We start from the raw sequence: 15659 nt of genomic DNA on the forward strand, positions 1-15659 counted from the left end.
TTACTCAGAACAGTTCAATAATAACCCACGGTAGAAGTGGTTCGGCACCAAACGAAGTGATCCTAGGCAAGTGTGTTCCAGATCTGAGGGCCGATATTTGTGATCTTCATGGTTAGGTTAAGCTGGTCTTTATAAAGCTTCAAGGGGTCTTGTGTCCAGCAAAGTTCACCATTGGGGAAGTAGCAAGGAACAAGAAACCTGGCGTCGCTCGTACTGCAGAGTATACCCAGTCCGCCTAAGCTGAAGACCAATGGTGGAGACTTCTACAGTGTTCATCAACACTTTCTCAAGACTGGAGATGTGGTTCTCCCATGTTATATTTAAGATGGAACAAAGTTTCTGCTGAAGAAAACGCTTAAATTTCTTGATGTCGCGGCAGTACAGGATCCAGATTTCACATCCAGAGAGTAACACTATGATGATAACTATTTTATACACTATGAGTTTGGAACGAACTGAAGACCCGGTTGGATGGCCGACCTAGTGCCATGTGGGCAGCACAGAGTCTGTTTTCCACTCTTCTGAGGTACATCGTTTAGACAAGATGCTCCCAAGGTATGAGAAATGTTCTAACTGTCCTAAAGTAACATTTGAGACAGAGACAATGAATTCTGCAAGGGTAATCCCTGGAGCAGGTTGGGCAAGAATCTTGGCTAGTTTTTTCTTTAGCATTGATGGTGAGCCCAACACACTTGGAATTGATGACTGACTGTTGGAGACCAAACTCTTCTTATATATATCCTTTTCATTTTAACAGCTCACCCAGAACTGATTCCTACTGGTTTTCTTTTTGATGTTGACAAGCTAATCAAGAATGCAGCAAAACAAATAATACTGGTACTACTTCCAACTTACGTTTTTGACACCATGGTTTATTTAAAAGGTTCTGTTTTTTTTTGTGTGTGTATGTTTTCTTTTTATACATCTTAGGAATCAAGATTACAACACATCAATACCGGTACTTGCAAATTCCTTGCATTGGAGAGGAACCTATATATCTCTGCAATGAGAGATACCATTAACGAAAGCAACAAATGTCTCTCAGAGCTCAGATCAGAGGAACAAGAACACCTACTTGACAAATGCACTCACTTACCTTCTGCTACCAAAATCAGAGTAGAGCTTAAAAATCATGAATTCAAGAAATGGTGTGAATTACCTCACAAAGGGAAAGGTATTACCCTATTCAAACAGGATAAGCTGCAAATGACTGTGTTCAAAATCATAATGGATTATCCGTTAGCAAATGGCATGGAGGAATAAAAATGATTTCTAATGTGAACACTGTTTGATCTATTCCTGGCAGATCCCAAGGAAACCTGATAGTGAGGGCTGGGTTACTGCTTGTAACAATATCCCTGGTAGTGACTGGTTAAATTCTTGTTTACCAGAAAGCACTGTTAGTGACAGGGTTAGATTAGAATTTGGTTAGGTACTTATTGTTGTTAGTGTCAAAATTAGTGATAGGATGATTAGATTTCTTTTAGTGACAAAATTACTGGTTAAGACCTGTTCACCTAAAAGCACTATATGTAACAAAAATCATGACATGTGCCAATCACGTCCAACATTGCAGTATATAGATATAATAGGGGAAACTGGTCCACCTACTCAATACATAAATACAATGCCAAATATAACTAAATTTCGATAAATTTGTTATATTCTTATTGAAACTGATTTTCACTACTAGTTTCAACTAGGTTTACAGAAACTTAGTTATATTCAGCAATGTATATATGTATTGAATAGGTGGACCAATTTACCCTATTATTATGTAATTACTGCCAATATGGATCACAACGACACTTATAATAATACGTTTATTGCAGCCAATGGCCACAGAGAAACTTACATACTGTATAAAGTAGATGATTACAAATTACAACTTCATCAAAAAATTCTCAGTCTGCACAGTATTAACTCTCTTCCGAGCAGAATTTCTTAAGCGACATACGCTGGTTCTCACAAAATTGCACGTGGTATCGATCGCATAGCTTGCCACACAATGAACAACTACAGTCTTCACATGGTTCATGGAATCGATCCATGCAACAGACTTTGAAGTGAAAGCCGTGGATCGCGAACCTTGTCACGAGGTGCCTCAGCTCGTAGTTCACTTCCTTCCAGCCATTTGTCATCATCGCGTCTGTGCTGTAGAAGTCAATCCAGATGTCTTTCTTTTTCCTCTGGTGTTCAGAGACTATTTCTTCGTAAGCTGGCATGGATGGCAGTCCAAGCTGTAGGCGGAGATCTTCCAAAAGCATCGTTTCGCTCCACAACTCGTAGATCAATCTGGATGGGGAAAATTTGGAGATGCCGAGGACTCGCTTCATATACGTGGCCTTAACATTTTCCATGTCCTTCAAGTTTGCTTTTTTAAGGCATTCCCAGATTAACTGTAACCCATACATAGCTACAGGTATGATCTTAAATTTAAATAGTTCCATCGCTGTTCGGAGTGAAATCTTCCTAATATGTCTGATATCATTTATTGCAATCAGAGATGCGGCCACTCTATCTTTGACATGTGCAGAAAATGTTCTCCCCTGTGCCTGAAGAGTTATTCCCAGATTTTTGAATCTGTTCACATTGCTTAATGGTTGCTGGCCCAAGTATATTACGTCCTCTGCTGCTTGCCCTCCTCCTTTCTTGCAGGTCATTTTCACCGTCTTCAGCCTGCTGAGTTGGAGATCGTTGTCATTCGCCCAGTCCACTAGGTGATCGAATGCTTTTTGTAGCGAAGTGATCGATATTGAAACCAGGGCCATATCATCCGCGTACAGGTATACCTTTACATCTTCTGTCTTCGTTGCCTGCACCACGTCATATGTAACAATGTTGAATAGGAGGGGGCTAAGTGGGTCCCCTTATAAGACTCCCGTCGTCTGGTCAATCGGGTTAGAGGTAATAAGTGCATTGCCCACTTCAATATAGTTCCTCGAAAGTATATTTTTCACCAGAATCATATAGGAGTTCTCTTCTCCTACGAGCTGCACGAGTTTCATCATTTGCTTCGTTCTGTTGATAGTGTCGAATGCCTTGGTATAATCAACGAAGATAACGTGCAGTTTCCCTTTTGGATGTCGAAAAGCCTCATTTATATCGTTCTGTAGACATTCTACTGCTTGGATTGTCGATCAACATTTCCTAAAACCGAACTGTTCTTCTGGGATACACCTGTCCACTATGGCTGTCAGTTTCAAGGTCAGAAGTTTCACCAGGGCTTTATATAATGTACATTCTAGGGCTATACCTCTGTAGGAATCAGGATTACTCGGATCCCCTCTACCCTTATACAGTGTTTTAACCCTCGAAATCCTCCACTTGTCCGGAATTCTCCCCTACTGGAGACATTCACTGAACAGCACAGTCCATGCCTTTGCTAATATTTGAGCTGAACTCTGCAGGTACTCACTAAAAATCAAATCATATCCACAGGCTTTATTGGGTTTCAGTGTTGCAATTACTTCTACTATCTCTTCTTGAGTGAATGACTCAGTGCTTCTCACATTTCCTTCGCCAACAGTAGCATTGCAAGGTCTAGTGTCTTTAGACTATAACACTTTACTGAAGTGGTCGTGCAGATCTCCATTGGAATGTCTCTCAAGAAGGTTGGATTCCTCGGCTTTAAGACCTTGAAGGGGTTCTTCTTAGCTTCTTCTACAAGCTTCTCTACTGTTTCCTCAGAATATTTTCTTTTGGTTTCTCTGATCAGCACTTTGTAGCTCTGTCTTTTCCTGGAGTATTCGCGCAGAGAGGCTTCACAGGGTGACATTAACACTGCGTGCAGTGATTGAATCGTTGTTTTCCTGGACTGGTAACAGGCTGCGTTGAACCAGGACTTGGCTTTCCTCTTATATGCCGGTGCTACTATCGTTGCGCTGAGTAGGATGTCTTCTAGTTCCTGTAGAGCGGTGTCTATGTGTCCATGCTGGATGAGCTGTATTGCTTCTGTTATCAAAGGGGTGGATTCCTCAATCGTTTGTACATCCAGTGCTCTGGTCCGTTTTATGGTATGAGATGTGGTAGCTGTACAGTAAAGCTTGTCAATACAGGCAGATGCTTCCTGACGACATTCTTCTGTATTCTTTGCACTACGTTTGTCACTTTCTTCATATTTGAGAATACTAGATCAATCGTGCTACTCCCGTTGTGACAAATGTATGTCTTCTCTGTGTAAGAGTTGATCAGGTTCAGACCTTCTCCTTGAAGGAATCCGAGGACTGCCTCTGACTTAGTATTGTCAATATCGACTCTGCAATTAAGGTCTCCAGCAAGTATAACCAGTTCTTGTTGTCCCACCTTGTTGAGTCCAATGCTAATTATATCTATAATATCTTCATCTCTATACCATGGCTGGAAATACACACACATGATCCAACACAAACTTGTTTTAACCACTATCATCTCAGGTGTCTTGTATTCCACAGTGAACGGGTGAAATCTCAGCTTCAGCAGGCAGGTGATTTCACCGGATGGCCTACCTGTTAGTCCCTGCAGAGCTAGAACATGGATGTTGTAGAAACCTTCAAAATTCCAGTCCTTCGTGAGAAAGGTCTCTGTTAGGATTACAATGTCAGAGTCTTTGAGTTCATCAATTGGGGACATGCTTAGAGCATTCACTGCACCTTCTATATTCCATGTCATTGTTCTGATATTCTCGGTCATAGTTTCGTCCCGCGGATCGGGTCCTTGAATCCTAGTATCTCCGAAAAAGATATCATCGGACAACGATACCTCTCGGCCAAAATTGCGGAAGTTCCACCATACCTTTGGCTTCAAAACGGACACCCACTTCGAATGCTTTATCCTCGCCCACTGTGGTCAGCTCTTCACATTCTATCTTCCCTTCAATTCCATTTTCCTTTAGATGTTCAACCAAAGTATCTTTATCGACGGATCGATGTATGCGGCCTACATAAAGCGACGCCTTCCTATCTCCAGCTCGGTATTTGCTATTTGCAGGTACTCTGGACCCCGTTATAGTGTGCGCTCCCTTGGACTTCCTCCTCCTCCTTTCCTGTACTTCCCACTCTCGTTCTTCCCCGAAAGTATCCACTTCGTGTTGACTAATGATTGGTATATCTAGAGTCATAGGTTCTGTGTTTGTATTTGTCATCTTAGAGTCTGTCTCTACCTGTCCTTTACCCTTCTGTACTGATACCCTGTCTTTCTCCTTGAGCGTTCTCTTTTGAACTTGTTGTGATACCACGGTGGCGTCAGTTTTCATATGAGAGTTGTTTTCTGCCCCTTGGGTTTCCCCAAGATGACTGTTTCCGGTTTTAGGACCGTTAGAACCAAGTGGGGGACTGGGAGCCTTCTCCTTATTCGGGCACTTAACATAAGAGTGAAAATTCTTGGCATAGTGTTGATTTTATCTCCTCCCTTAGTAGGGCCATCACGTTGTTTTTAATTTCGCTTAAAACTGTCTCCATAAATGTCTTCAGCTTTTCCAGCAGATGATCTTCCACATCTGAACACTTCAACCTTTTTGCTCTGCATCCAGAACATAGCCAAGTGAGTTTACAGTTCCTCCTTTTGAGAATATCGAATTCTCCCCTTGTAATTCCGCTGCATTCAAAGTGCTGCCATCTTTCGCATATTTCGCATTGCAAAGAGTTCTCGTCTGAGTTTATGATTTTCCTGCAGATGTCGCACTCGTCCATTGACATGTCGCTTGTATTCCGGTATTCCAGTCTAACTAAAGATATCTATGGAATGTCAAGATGGCGGCGTAGTGTTGATAGTCTACGGATAAAAATTTCGATTGTCTCTATTCAATGACTTCAAAAATTATCACGCTGGATAACACGCGCATAAGTACACACCACTGCGATCAATTTAATTTTCATCGCTTCTACACTATCACGCACTTCTTATGCACTTAACTAATGATATCTTACAATACAGATCACACACACACAGCTATCTCGATACCTTTCTCTTATAACATATGAATAACACTGCAGTATCAACTGACATATTTTCTTATCTTCCTTGGCACTAACAGATTTCCTGCAACCAAGCTTATCGGGAGGTTAGGGAGGAGGGGATAAGAGTAATATTGATGTGTGTGCTATTTTTTTTTTCCTTCTTGTTCCCTGATTGGCTAGATTTTGGTACACCGATGGTTAATTCAGACACCTACTTTCACTTATTATATTATGGACATCTGTGGAGAAGCGTAGAAATTTTTGGTGTGATTTTTTAAGAATAATTTCATTATTTTCATAAAGGTTTCTTGTGTTATACTCATAATCATCATCTTCATTTCCCGTTTCCAGTTTCCCGGGTCGGGTTGTGAACCAAGGACCTCCATCGCTGCCTGTCTCTCCACCACTCTTCTCCTTTCTTAAGTAATTCTTCTGGTTTTTCTCCCCTCTTCTCTATGCACTCCCACACTGAATCTGTCCACCTCTTTCGGGGTCTTCCTCATGGTCTCTTCCCTGTTAACTTCTCTGAAAAAGCTTTTTTCTTGGCACTCTCCCTTCTCCCATTCTCATCATATGCCCATACCACTTTAGTTTTGTTGTTTCTATCCTGTCTTGAAGTTTCAAGATTCCCGTCCTTTTGCGTATCTCTTCACTTCTAACTATCATTTCTGGTCTTTCCCTCGATACCTCTTAGGAATTTCCGCTGGCTGTATTCTACTCTCCACTTGTTTTGTTGTAGTCCACGATCCAGCTGCATAGGTTAGTATGGGTTCATAATAGGTTGAATGTAATACTTTCTTACATTTCTTCAGGACATCATGGTTCCACAAAATACCTCTTACACTCTGGTAGAAGCTGTTAGCTTGTTGTATTCTTTTTCCCAATTTCCTTGGTTATCTTTCCATCTTCTGTGATCACACTTCCCAAATACTTAAACTTTTAACTACTTAAAGAATTTTACCATTCAGTTTTATCTTTCCTCTTCCTTCTTTCCCCTTGTTATCACTATTGTTTTACTTTACTCTGTGCTTACTTTCATCCCAAATTTCTCTATCTCTTGATTCCATACATCTACTTGTTTTTGCACTTCCGTTTCATCCTCACCCCATATCACTATATCACCGGTAAACAACATGGCTTTTGTTGCCTGTCTTCCCAATCTCTGTTTAATGTTCTTATGAATTTCATCCATGACTATGATGAATAGTATGGGGGATAGTACACTTCCCTGTCAGACACCAGTTTCAAATTTAAACCATTTTGTTTTTCCTATACTAGTCATCACACTACTAACACAATTTTTGTACATAGCTTTTATCATTTGCACTTCCACTCTGTTAACTTGTTTTTTTCCTTAATGATGTGTCCCATACCAACTGTCTGGGCACACTGTCATAAGCTTTCTCAATGTCAATGAATGTCATCACTAGGTCTTTTCCAAACTCTCATCTTTTCTCCATATGTCTGAATGTATAGCTCTTGTGTTATACTACCTCTACTTAACCTCTTTTTTTTTTTTTTTTTTTTAATGGATAAAAGTATGAACTGTTAGGTGAAAGACATACAGCCAACTATGAGGGGAGGAATACATTCATCAGAATCTTTGTGTGATCTGATGATCCTGAAATCCATACTCAGAGCATTGAGGGGTTGTGGAAATCATTGAAAAGCGATGTTAAGAAAGTATAATGGGATGTGGGAGGTGCACATCAATTATTTAAATGCTTATAAGATTCTATATATCCACAGGCAGTGCAACTCATCATCATCCTAAACCATCTCCAGTTTTTCGGGTGTGGTAAGGCTCTGGACTCGAAATGCCCGGGGAAGTCGTGCCAAGTTTCCGTCATGATGTCAGGGTATGAGAAGGTGGGATACGATCCAAGGACTACTTTCCAAACGGCGATGTGAATACAGTGCTGTGGCTAGCAAGGGAACAGGCAGCGGCAGAGAGCAAGGAGTGAGATAAGTGAGAGCTTGGAACCACTGCTGTCCACACTTCTCATTTCGGGCTACGTACAGCTTGTAATGGGAGTTTTGCCATGCATGGCAGCCCTTACAATGCTCCATACCAATGGGAGGAGGAGTGAGGTAGCACACAAAATCAATGTAGTTACAGCACCAATTACGAAAAATGATGGGCAGAGTATCCACAGCAACATTAGCATGCCATCTGAATACATAACATTGTGTTGTTGTTGTTGTTGTACCTGTTACTGATGGGCCAATTACCTTAGATGTTAGGCCCCTTTAAACAACAAGCAAGCACCTGTTACTGATATTTGCAATCAGTCTATAGAATGGTTTGATGCAGCTCTCAATGCCACACTACCCTGTGTAAACTTTTTCATCTACAGGTAACTGCTGCCAACTCATTGTCATATTTATTACTTGGTCTCCACAAATACTTAGACTCGCTTTCAAAACTAACTCAAAATGTCGTGGATGTCTCAAGATGTTCATTAGCTCTAGAAATAAAATTATGTTTTTGTCTGTACACTTCAAATTTTGGCCTCGTACTTGATACTTATCTTTTCACTTAGCACATCATTCAGTTGGTGAAAGAAAGGGAATCCGAAGCTACAGATTCCACAGAATATGGAAGGCAATGATGTACTAAAGCTGCAACTCGCCAATACTCGATATTGTTGGTCTAGCAGTATGTATAGGGGCAATGACCCATCCATAGATCAACAAACCATAAAGGTGGTAATGACCCATCCACAGATCAACAAACCATAAAGGTGGTATATGCTTTGCTATGGTTAGTACAGTACGCAAACCTTCCTTGATACCTGAGCTCCCTAGTGCTGAATCTGTAGACCTTGGTTATCTTCAAGATTCGTATTGGCAACATTTGAAACACAAACTATGGATCGCTTATGCATCGCCGTGAGGCATCTGGCATACACCTTACATACTAGTACTGTTGTTGTTTACGCAACAAAGCCAAGGTGATGTTTCTGAGAATTCATGCTAGGAACAAGATTCGCATCAAGAAATGTTATATAAACAAACTCCCATGGCACTACAGCCCTTGAAGGGCCTTGGCCTACCAAGCGACTGCTGCTCAGCCCGAAGGCCTGCAGATTACGAGGTGCCATGTGGTCAGCACGACGAATCCTCTCGGCCATTATTCTTGGCTTTCTAGACCGGGGCCGCTATCGAACTGTCAGATAGCTCCTCAATTCTAATCATGTAGGCTGAGTGGAACTCGAACCAGCCCTCGGGTCCAGGTAAAAATCCCTGACTTGACCGGGAATCGAACCTGGGGACTCCGGGTAAGAGGCAGGCACGCTACCCCTACACCACTGGGCCGGCTGAGAAATGTTATATAATGTTATATAATGTGTGTGTGTGACACAGTTGTTGGCTTAAGATAATAAAAGTTTAGAAAATTCATATCGATCGATCATATTATAGATTCAATTCAGATTTCATTTCCATTCAGTTGGCAGTATAACCGGAACCAGGAGAGCTCCCTCCTTACTCGTCAACCACGGAAAACCTGGTATCAAGAAAAGGTTCGCGTACTGTAGTTTGTAGCCTATATAACATCAACTTTTTTCCAGGATTACCACTGACATTTGTGGCACGAGGTGACAGTTTGTTGTAATTGCTGTTTTTTAAACCTAATCACATAAAATTTCATTTTTATTATCTGGTTAGCTTCTCCACTACAGTTAGTTTGTATCTAAATGTGATCTTTAAATCACTACAAATTTCATTGTGATCCATATTGACAGATATCAGTTGCCAAATAAAATGTTAATTAAGGTCAACCTAATCAACACCCGTATTACTCGTGATAAGTTACAGTTGGTCAGAACAATGTGCCGGCTTGTTTCAAGCCATCATCAGCTAACAATGGTAAAGAATAGTTAATACGAGAATGATTATTCCTTTATTTTGTAACTGTGATCTTTAAATACACTTCACTTAAATTTCCCAACTAGCTTTTTTTTTTTTTTACACCAACACAGATAGGTCTTATGGCGACAATGGGATAGGAAAGGCCTACAAAAGGGAAGGAAGCAGCCGTGGCCTTAATTAAGATACAGCCCCAGCATTTGGCTGGTGTGAAAATGGAAAACCACGGAAAAACCATCTTCAGGGCTGCCGACAGTGGGATTCGAACCCACTATCTCCTGGATGTAAGCTCACAGCTGCGCACTCCTAACCGCACACCCAACTCGCCCGGTAAATTTCCTAACTAAAGTAGTGCAATCAGTAAGGAACTATGACAATGCAGGAGCCTAGTTTGTGCTGAAACAAGAAGTCAAGTGTAAATGTGGCAAGTAGAGCTACTGGGTCATATGAATGTTAAAATAAATATGTACCACCGTACAATGAAAGACGTAATGTAACATACAATACCTGGAACTAGCTTCCTTTAAGAAGAAGTACAACTGGGCAACCATCCTCTATTAATACTAATTAGAAGGGAAAAAAATGGAATGGATTCGACACTTCACAAAATGAAGGTATTGGCCAAAGAAAGACAAGGGCCATGAAGGGCATGAAAATTAAAGACTCCCTGGACCTGACTCACCTAATACTGTCAGGGTCGGAAAAAAAACAAAAGTCGACCAAAGGAGCTCAGATAGGTTAGATGAAAGCGAGAAGCCTGGCACAAGTAAGTGGAAGTAATGCCAGGACTCAGCTAAGGGCCCCATGGTCGCCAACCCATGCTCCCAAGTTAAGAGCCCCAGGAGTCCAGAGTGAAAGATGTCAAGAATATAAATGTAATACAATTATAAAAAATTAACCTCCATGCATGGTGCCTTAAAAAACCAATCATCATCACCATCGTCCAGCCTTGGTCTACAGTAAGGAATCACAGCAGACTGGTACATAAGAAACATAACAGAAATTAATCAACAGAGTACTTCATGGTTTGGTTGAGGTTCACACAATTGTCATGATCCCTTCAACCATAGTAGTTTGCCTCTTTTAGTTCTGTCTGAGAAGAGAAGTTTGCACAGCTATAATAGCCAACAGGGAAGAGGGAGAGAGGCAATGGACAACGGTGGAATCCTAGTAATCCAAACTCATGGGGACCGGAGCCCGTTTGAACTTGTTAATTTTCAGATTGTCAGAAATTTCTTCTAAAATCCAGCACTGCGCTGCAACTACGAAGTTTGATATGAAAAAACAAAACAGGAATAACCTATTTTGTAAAGAAAAAAGAATAATTAACAACTGATTTGTGGAGTGCTGCTTTATTAATTTCTGTGCAATCAAACATTACAAAACCTGATTACCTTTGTTACATTCCATATCATTATCTTTATTATCGTAATGCTGAGTGCAGTATTATTTTATATCAATTTCACACATGAATAATAAAATACTTTTTCATTTCATTTTATTACAAATTTGCTACTTTTTAAATTTCCATTTGGATTAAGCAAGTGTCTAGATTAATGGGACTCTACTGTACTTCTTGCCACTAGATAATGTGCCATTAGTCAGAGTTCACTTCCAAGTTTCTTTATGTTTCTATACTAGCTCTAATACCTGTCGCTGACGGGACAATCATGAATCATGTGCAAAGTTATCAAACTCAACTACTTTCCGCCAATATTCGGCCATTTGTTTTATTTGGAACACAGCAGTAATCCCATCTATCGGAGATGAGTGGCAGCAGAAGGGACAAATCACACCACAACTATGGTCAACGTAATGTTATTGTTGATCAGTTTTACGAGCCTTCGATATTGTAGGCCTTCACACTTAGTTTCCTTCTGACACTGTGATTTTAAGGTAGCGGGTAGGGACCCTCTTGGGAGGCAACCCTACCCAGGGAGTGGCGCCCGTGCCTATGTGAGTCCCAGAGCACACCGACCCGGTGTGTAACATCTGGTATGGGTCCCAGCTCAGGGTATCGAGTGAAGACCTCAACGGCATCTACAGCGGAGAAGGTGGACTTTGGTATGGTGGAGATGGCGAAAGGGGCAAACCTGTAGCGCCTGTACTCCAGAGGAGCGGCTACGAAAGGGCGCCTGTACTCCAGAGGAGCAGCTACGAAAGGGCACCTGTACTCCAGAGCAGCTATGAAAGGCATCTGACTCCATGTTAGGGGCGACCTAATTTTGAACCTGGCAGTAGGTATAAAATGCCTTTGGGTGTGGCAAGCGCATCGTAACAATAGCCTATATGGATAAAGCAGATATGGTGGATCAGGAAATGTTAGGGCATCCCCTACCGAAGAAAGTGGAGAGGAACCATATTTGCCCCTACCCGGCTACAGCTGGATAAAGGGAAATGATGATGATGATGATGAATGTGATATTGCTATTCACTTTATGTCGCACCGACACAGATAGGTCTTATGGCGACGATGGGATAGGAAATGGCTAGGAATGGGAAGGAAGCGGCCGTGGCCTTAATTAAGGTACAGTCCCAGCATTTGCCTGGTTTGAAAATGGGAAACCTCAGAAAACCATCTTCAGAGCTGCCGACAGTGGGGTTCGAACCCACTATCTCCCGATTACTGGATACTGACCGTACTTAAGCGACTGCAGCTATCGAGCTCGGTGACTGTGATATTAGGGCATCTAATGTAAAAGAGGTTCTTCCTTCTTTCATGACTCCTTCTTGTCTTATTCTTCAAGTGATCGTTCCTTTACGATTCTTTTTTCTATTTTTTTTATAGTCATCTTCACATTTTTCCTTGTTGATATGGATCGATGACCACGCGGTTATACACCTTAAGACAATAATGACAAAAACCATTGCCAGGTAACACAATTGAACAATATTCCCATGTTAGCAATGCTTGGCGTTGATATGGACTAAGCAACAAAAGTCTAAAATCATGAATTCTATTATCATAGTTGGTACAGTAAAACAGCATAAGACATAAATGATAGGAAATTGTATTCTCTATAATTTTCGTTATGTAGTACTTTTCGGAATTTAAAACTAAATTTCAGGTGCCTTCTCCTAAACTACCACTTCACTCAGCATGAATAAAATTATTTACAGTCTAGACTGTAGTGCCTCATTCCCCAACTTCGGATACAGATTTTCATTAAATTCTCTTCAGCAATTTTCTCGTGATGAGCATCCATACATACAAAGATGACGGAAAATTAAAAAGTGCATTTCCTTGTTACGGTGGACACGGCCGATACAGAAATGCCATTCTTTTTAAATTCTGAGCAATGTACAGACAAAACTCTATTTTATAAATATAGGCTAGATATGACTTTTGACAAAATTCTTTACTGATAGTAATGTTATTGGTTTTTCTCAGTTTTCGCTTGTTGTCCACGAAGTAACATGTCAGAAGAACATTTAATTTACATGGCTGAAGCATTACCTTTAAGATCAAAAGCTGAAAAGAAAATGGTCAGATGAAATGAAATGTCGTATGGCTTTTAGTGCCAGGATATCCCAGAAAGGGTTCGGCTCGCCAGGTGCAGGTCTTTCTATTTGACGCCTGTAGGCGACCTGCGCGTCATGATGAGGATGAAATGATGATGAAGACAACACATACACCCAGCCCCCATGCCATTGGAATTAACCAATTAAGGTTAAAATCCCCGACCCAGCCGGGAATCAAACCCGGGACCCTCTGAACCGAAGGCCAGTATGCTGACCATTCAGCCAACGAGTCGGACAATGGTCAGATTAAAACAGGCAAAAGCTTGGTTACCTAGAGGAGATAAACTGTTGCATATAAATTTAATGAAAGGTTTACCTAGCTTGAACAAGGTGACTGGTACAATTATATGTGTATGGACAGTGAAACGTGCATGTTTAAACCTTCTTCACTTGGTAGCGTCCCATACCTAAAAGAGTGACAGTGAAATGAGATACACACTAACACCACATGAACAACTCAGTGTCACACTTCAATTCCTAGCAACCAGAAGAAATTACAAAGATCAGAAATTGTCAGCAGCAAGTTCAGCTCACTCTTCTTCTTTTCTTTGCTATTTGCTTTACGTCGCACCGACACAGGTATGTCTTATGGCGACGATGGGATAGGAAATGCCTAGGAAGTGGAAGGAAGCAGCCGTGGCCTTAATAAGATACAGCCCCGGCATTTGCCTGGTGTGAAAATGGGAAACCACGGAAAACCATCTTCAGGGCTGCCGACAGTGGGGCTCGAACCCACTATCTCCCGATTACTGGATACTGGCCGCGCTTAAGCGACTGCAGCTATCGAGCTCAGTAAGCTCACTCTTTGGAAGTAAATATTCCTGAGACCTGTGTTGCAATATACTGTATAAGGTGCTCGAGAAACAGTCCCTCAAAGTAAGAAGAATTTATTTATAAGCTATCTGTAGGCCTACAATGTAAAAAAAAAAAAATTCATATTCCTTTAAACTATAAGACTACTACTGTGTATAGTATAATGTAAGCCTACAGTACAATATAAAAGAATTATATAGGGCTATGATATGTTTTTACTACTGCTTCCTTTGAAGCTTCGGAATGAATTTCCAACAACTTTACATGTACAGTATCAGTTCAAAAGCAATATGGTTATTATATCCCTGTACTCTTTACTTTTTAGTTTCCATAAGAACAGATTAGAACAGTATAGCTGGACAAATTTGATTAAAACTGCTCGAGAGAGGATTCTCAAGTCCGACATTATGTCCTATGCATGAAATGCACAGTTAAGAGCAATTGGTTAAAGCTGATACTAGGCTGAAGACTCCACACACGCTTCAACTTGCTCACTGATTTACCCGTACACACAGAAAAATCAGTTGCCAATAGATTTACTTCCAGCCAAGCCCAAGATGGTACAGGAATGAAAATTCTACCGCACACCTGTCATCTTAGAACTGTGCTGACAAGACAGATGTTAAGACAGATCGTCTATAGGGTCCTTGACCTTTGCATAATGTGGAAAATGACCTATCAGAAAGCTAAACAGAAACGATGCTTCTGTTGAGAGGCTTTTGTGGGCTATTAACATGACATGCACTTCTCAAAAATCAATTTGTTTCCATTTTATAATTTAAGTGAACATGGGGATAAAGTTATAAATACAGTACTGCAATGGTGAATAATAATAACGTACTGTGAAGGGGACAAGGGTCTCCAAATTTCACATAAATCTGGTAACCTTAAAATGTCAAACCCAGGTAGTTGAGGAAAGTCCAGGAGAAAGAAGACTGCTCTATTGCTTCAGGGACAGAGTGTCTTGTTCGATCATTTGCTGAAAACAAAGAAGAACACTTACCTAAGTCGATTTTTAACTGCATTTCGTTGGGAGGATCTGAATCCGAAGGCAAATTTATCAGAGTATAACACGGCTGTTCAACAGTCACCATGGTGGCCTGCAAGGGAGAAAAAAAGGGATGTTTATTACCCGCTGCTTTTAAATAAAAGCGTAAATGCCTAAGGAAGACCAAGAGCAAGTTTTTAGAGTAACACACTGAAAGAAACAGAAACTAAAATGTGTTGCAGAAACATAAACAATCGAGTAAAACTGGAATATTTGTGCTTCAGAGGTTAGGTTCAGTTCTCCGCAACCTCATCATACTAATTGCGGCACTCGCCTGTGATAAACAGATGGATGTTCCAAAATAAATTAAATAAATAACCTTGAATTATTGTCTTGGAAAATAGGATCAATTTACAGTATCACAGGAATAACACTTATTTTATACAACGTGTCAAAATTACTGTCGGCAAAGACAAGACGGACAGAAGACAGAACGAGTGATGTGGAACTACCGCAGCCTTCTCGATCTT

At 40.8% G+C, this 15659-nt stretch overlaps 1 protein-coding gene across 3 annotated transcripts in view; it reads right to left on the reverse strand.

Annotated features, from left to right (window-relative positions):
• betaCOP (coatomer subunit beta) overlaps nucleotides 1-15645 on the reverse strand; it is a 94940-nt gene extending 79295 nt beyond the window's left edge. Inside the window, exons 1-2 of one of the 3 annotated variants that reach the window (XM_067143552.2) lie at nucleotides 15509-15645; nucleotides 15145-15241 (exon numbers count right to left, since the gene is read on the reverse strand). In XM_067143552.2, coding sequence (XP_066999653.1) covers nucleotides 15145-15235 — 91 coding nt within the window. In that variant the 5' untranslated portion in view covers nucleotides 15236-15241; nucleotides 15509-15645. Of the gene's footprint in view, nucleotides 1-15144; nucleotides 15242-15463 lie in introns of all 3 variants that reach the window. The other 2 variants (XM_067143553.2, XM_067143551.2) reach the window with 2 other exon arrangements.
• Nucleotides 15646-15659: the final 14 nt, after the last annotated feature.

This window comes from Anabrus simplex, chromosome 3 (genome assembly GCF_040414725.1).
Source record: "Anabrus simplex isolate iqAnaSimp1 chromosome 3, ASM4041472v1, whole genome shotgun sequence".
In the NCBI taxonomy this organism is placed as follows: Eukaryota; Metazoa; Arthropoda; class Insecta; order Orthoptera; family Tettigoniidae; genus Anabrus; species Anabrus simplex.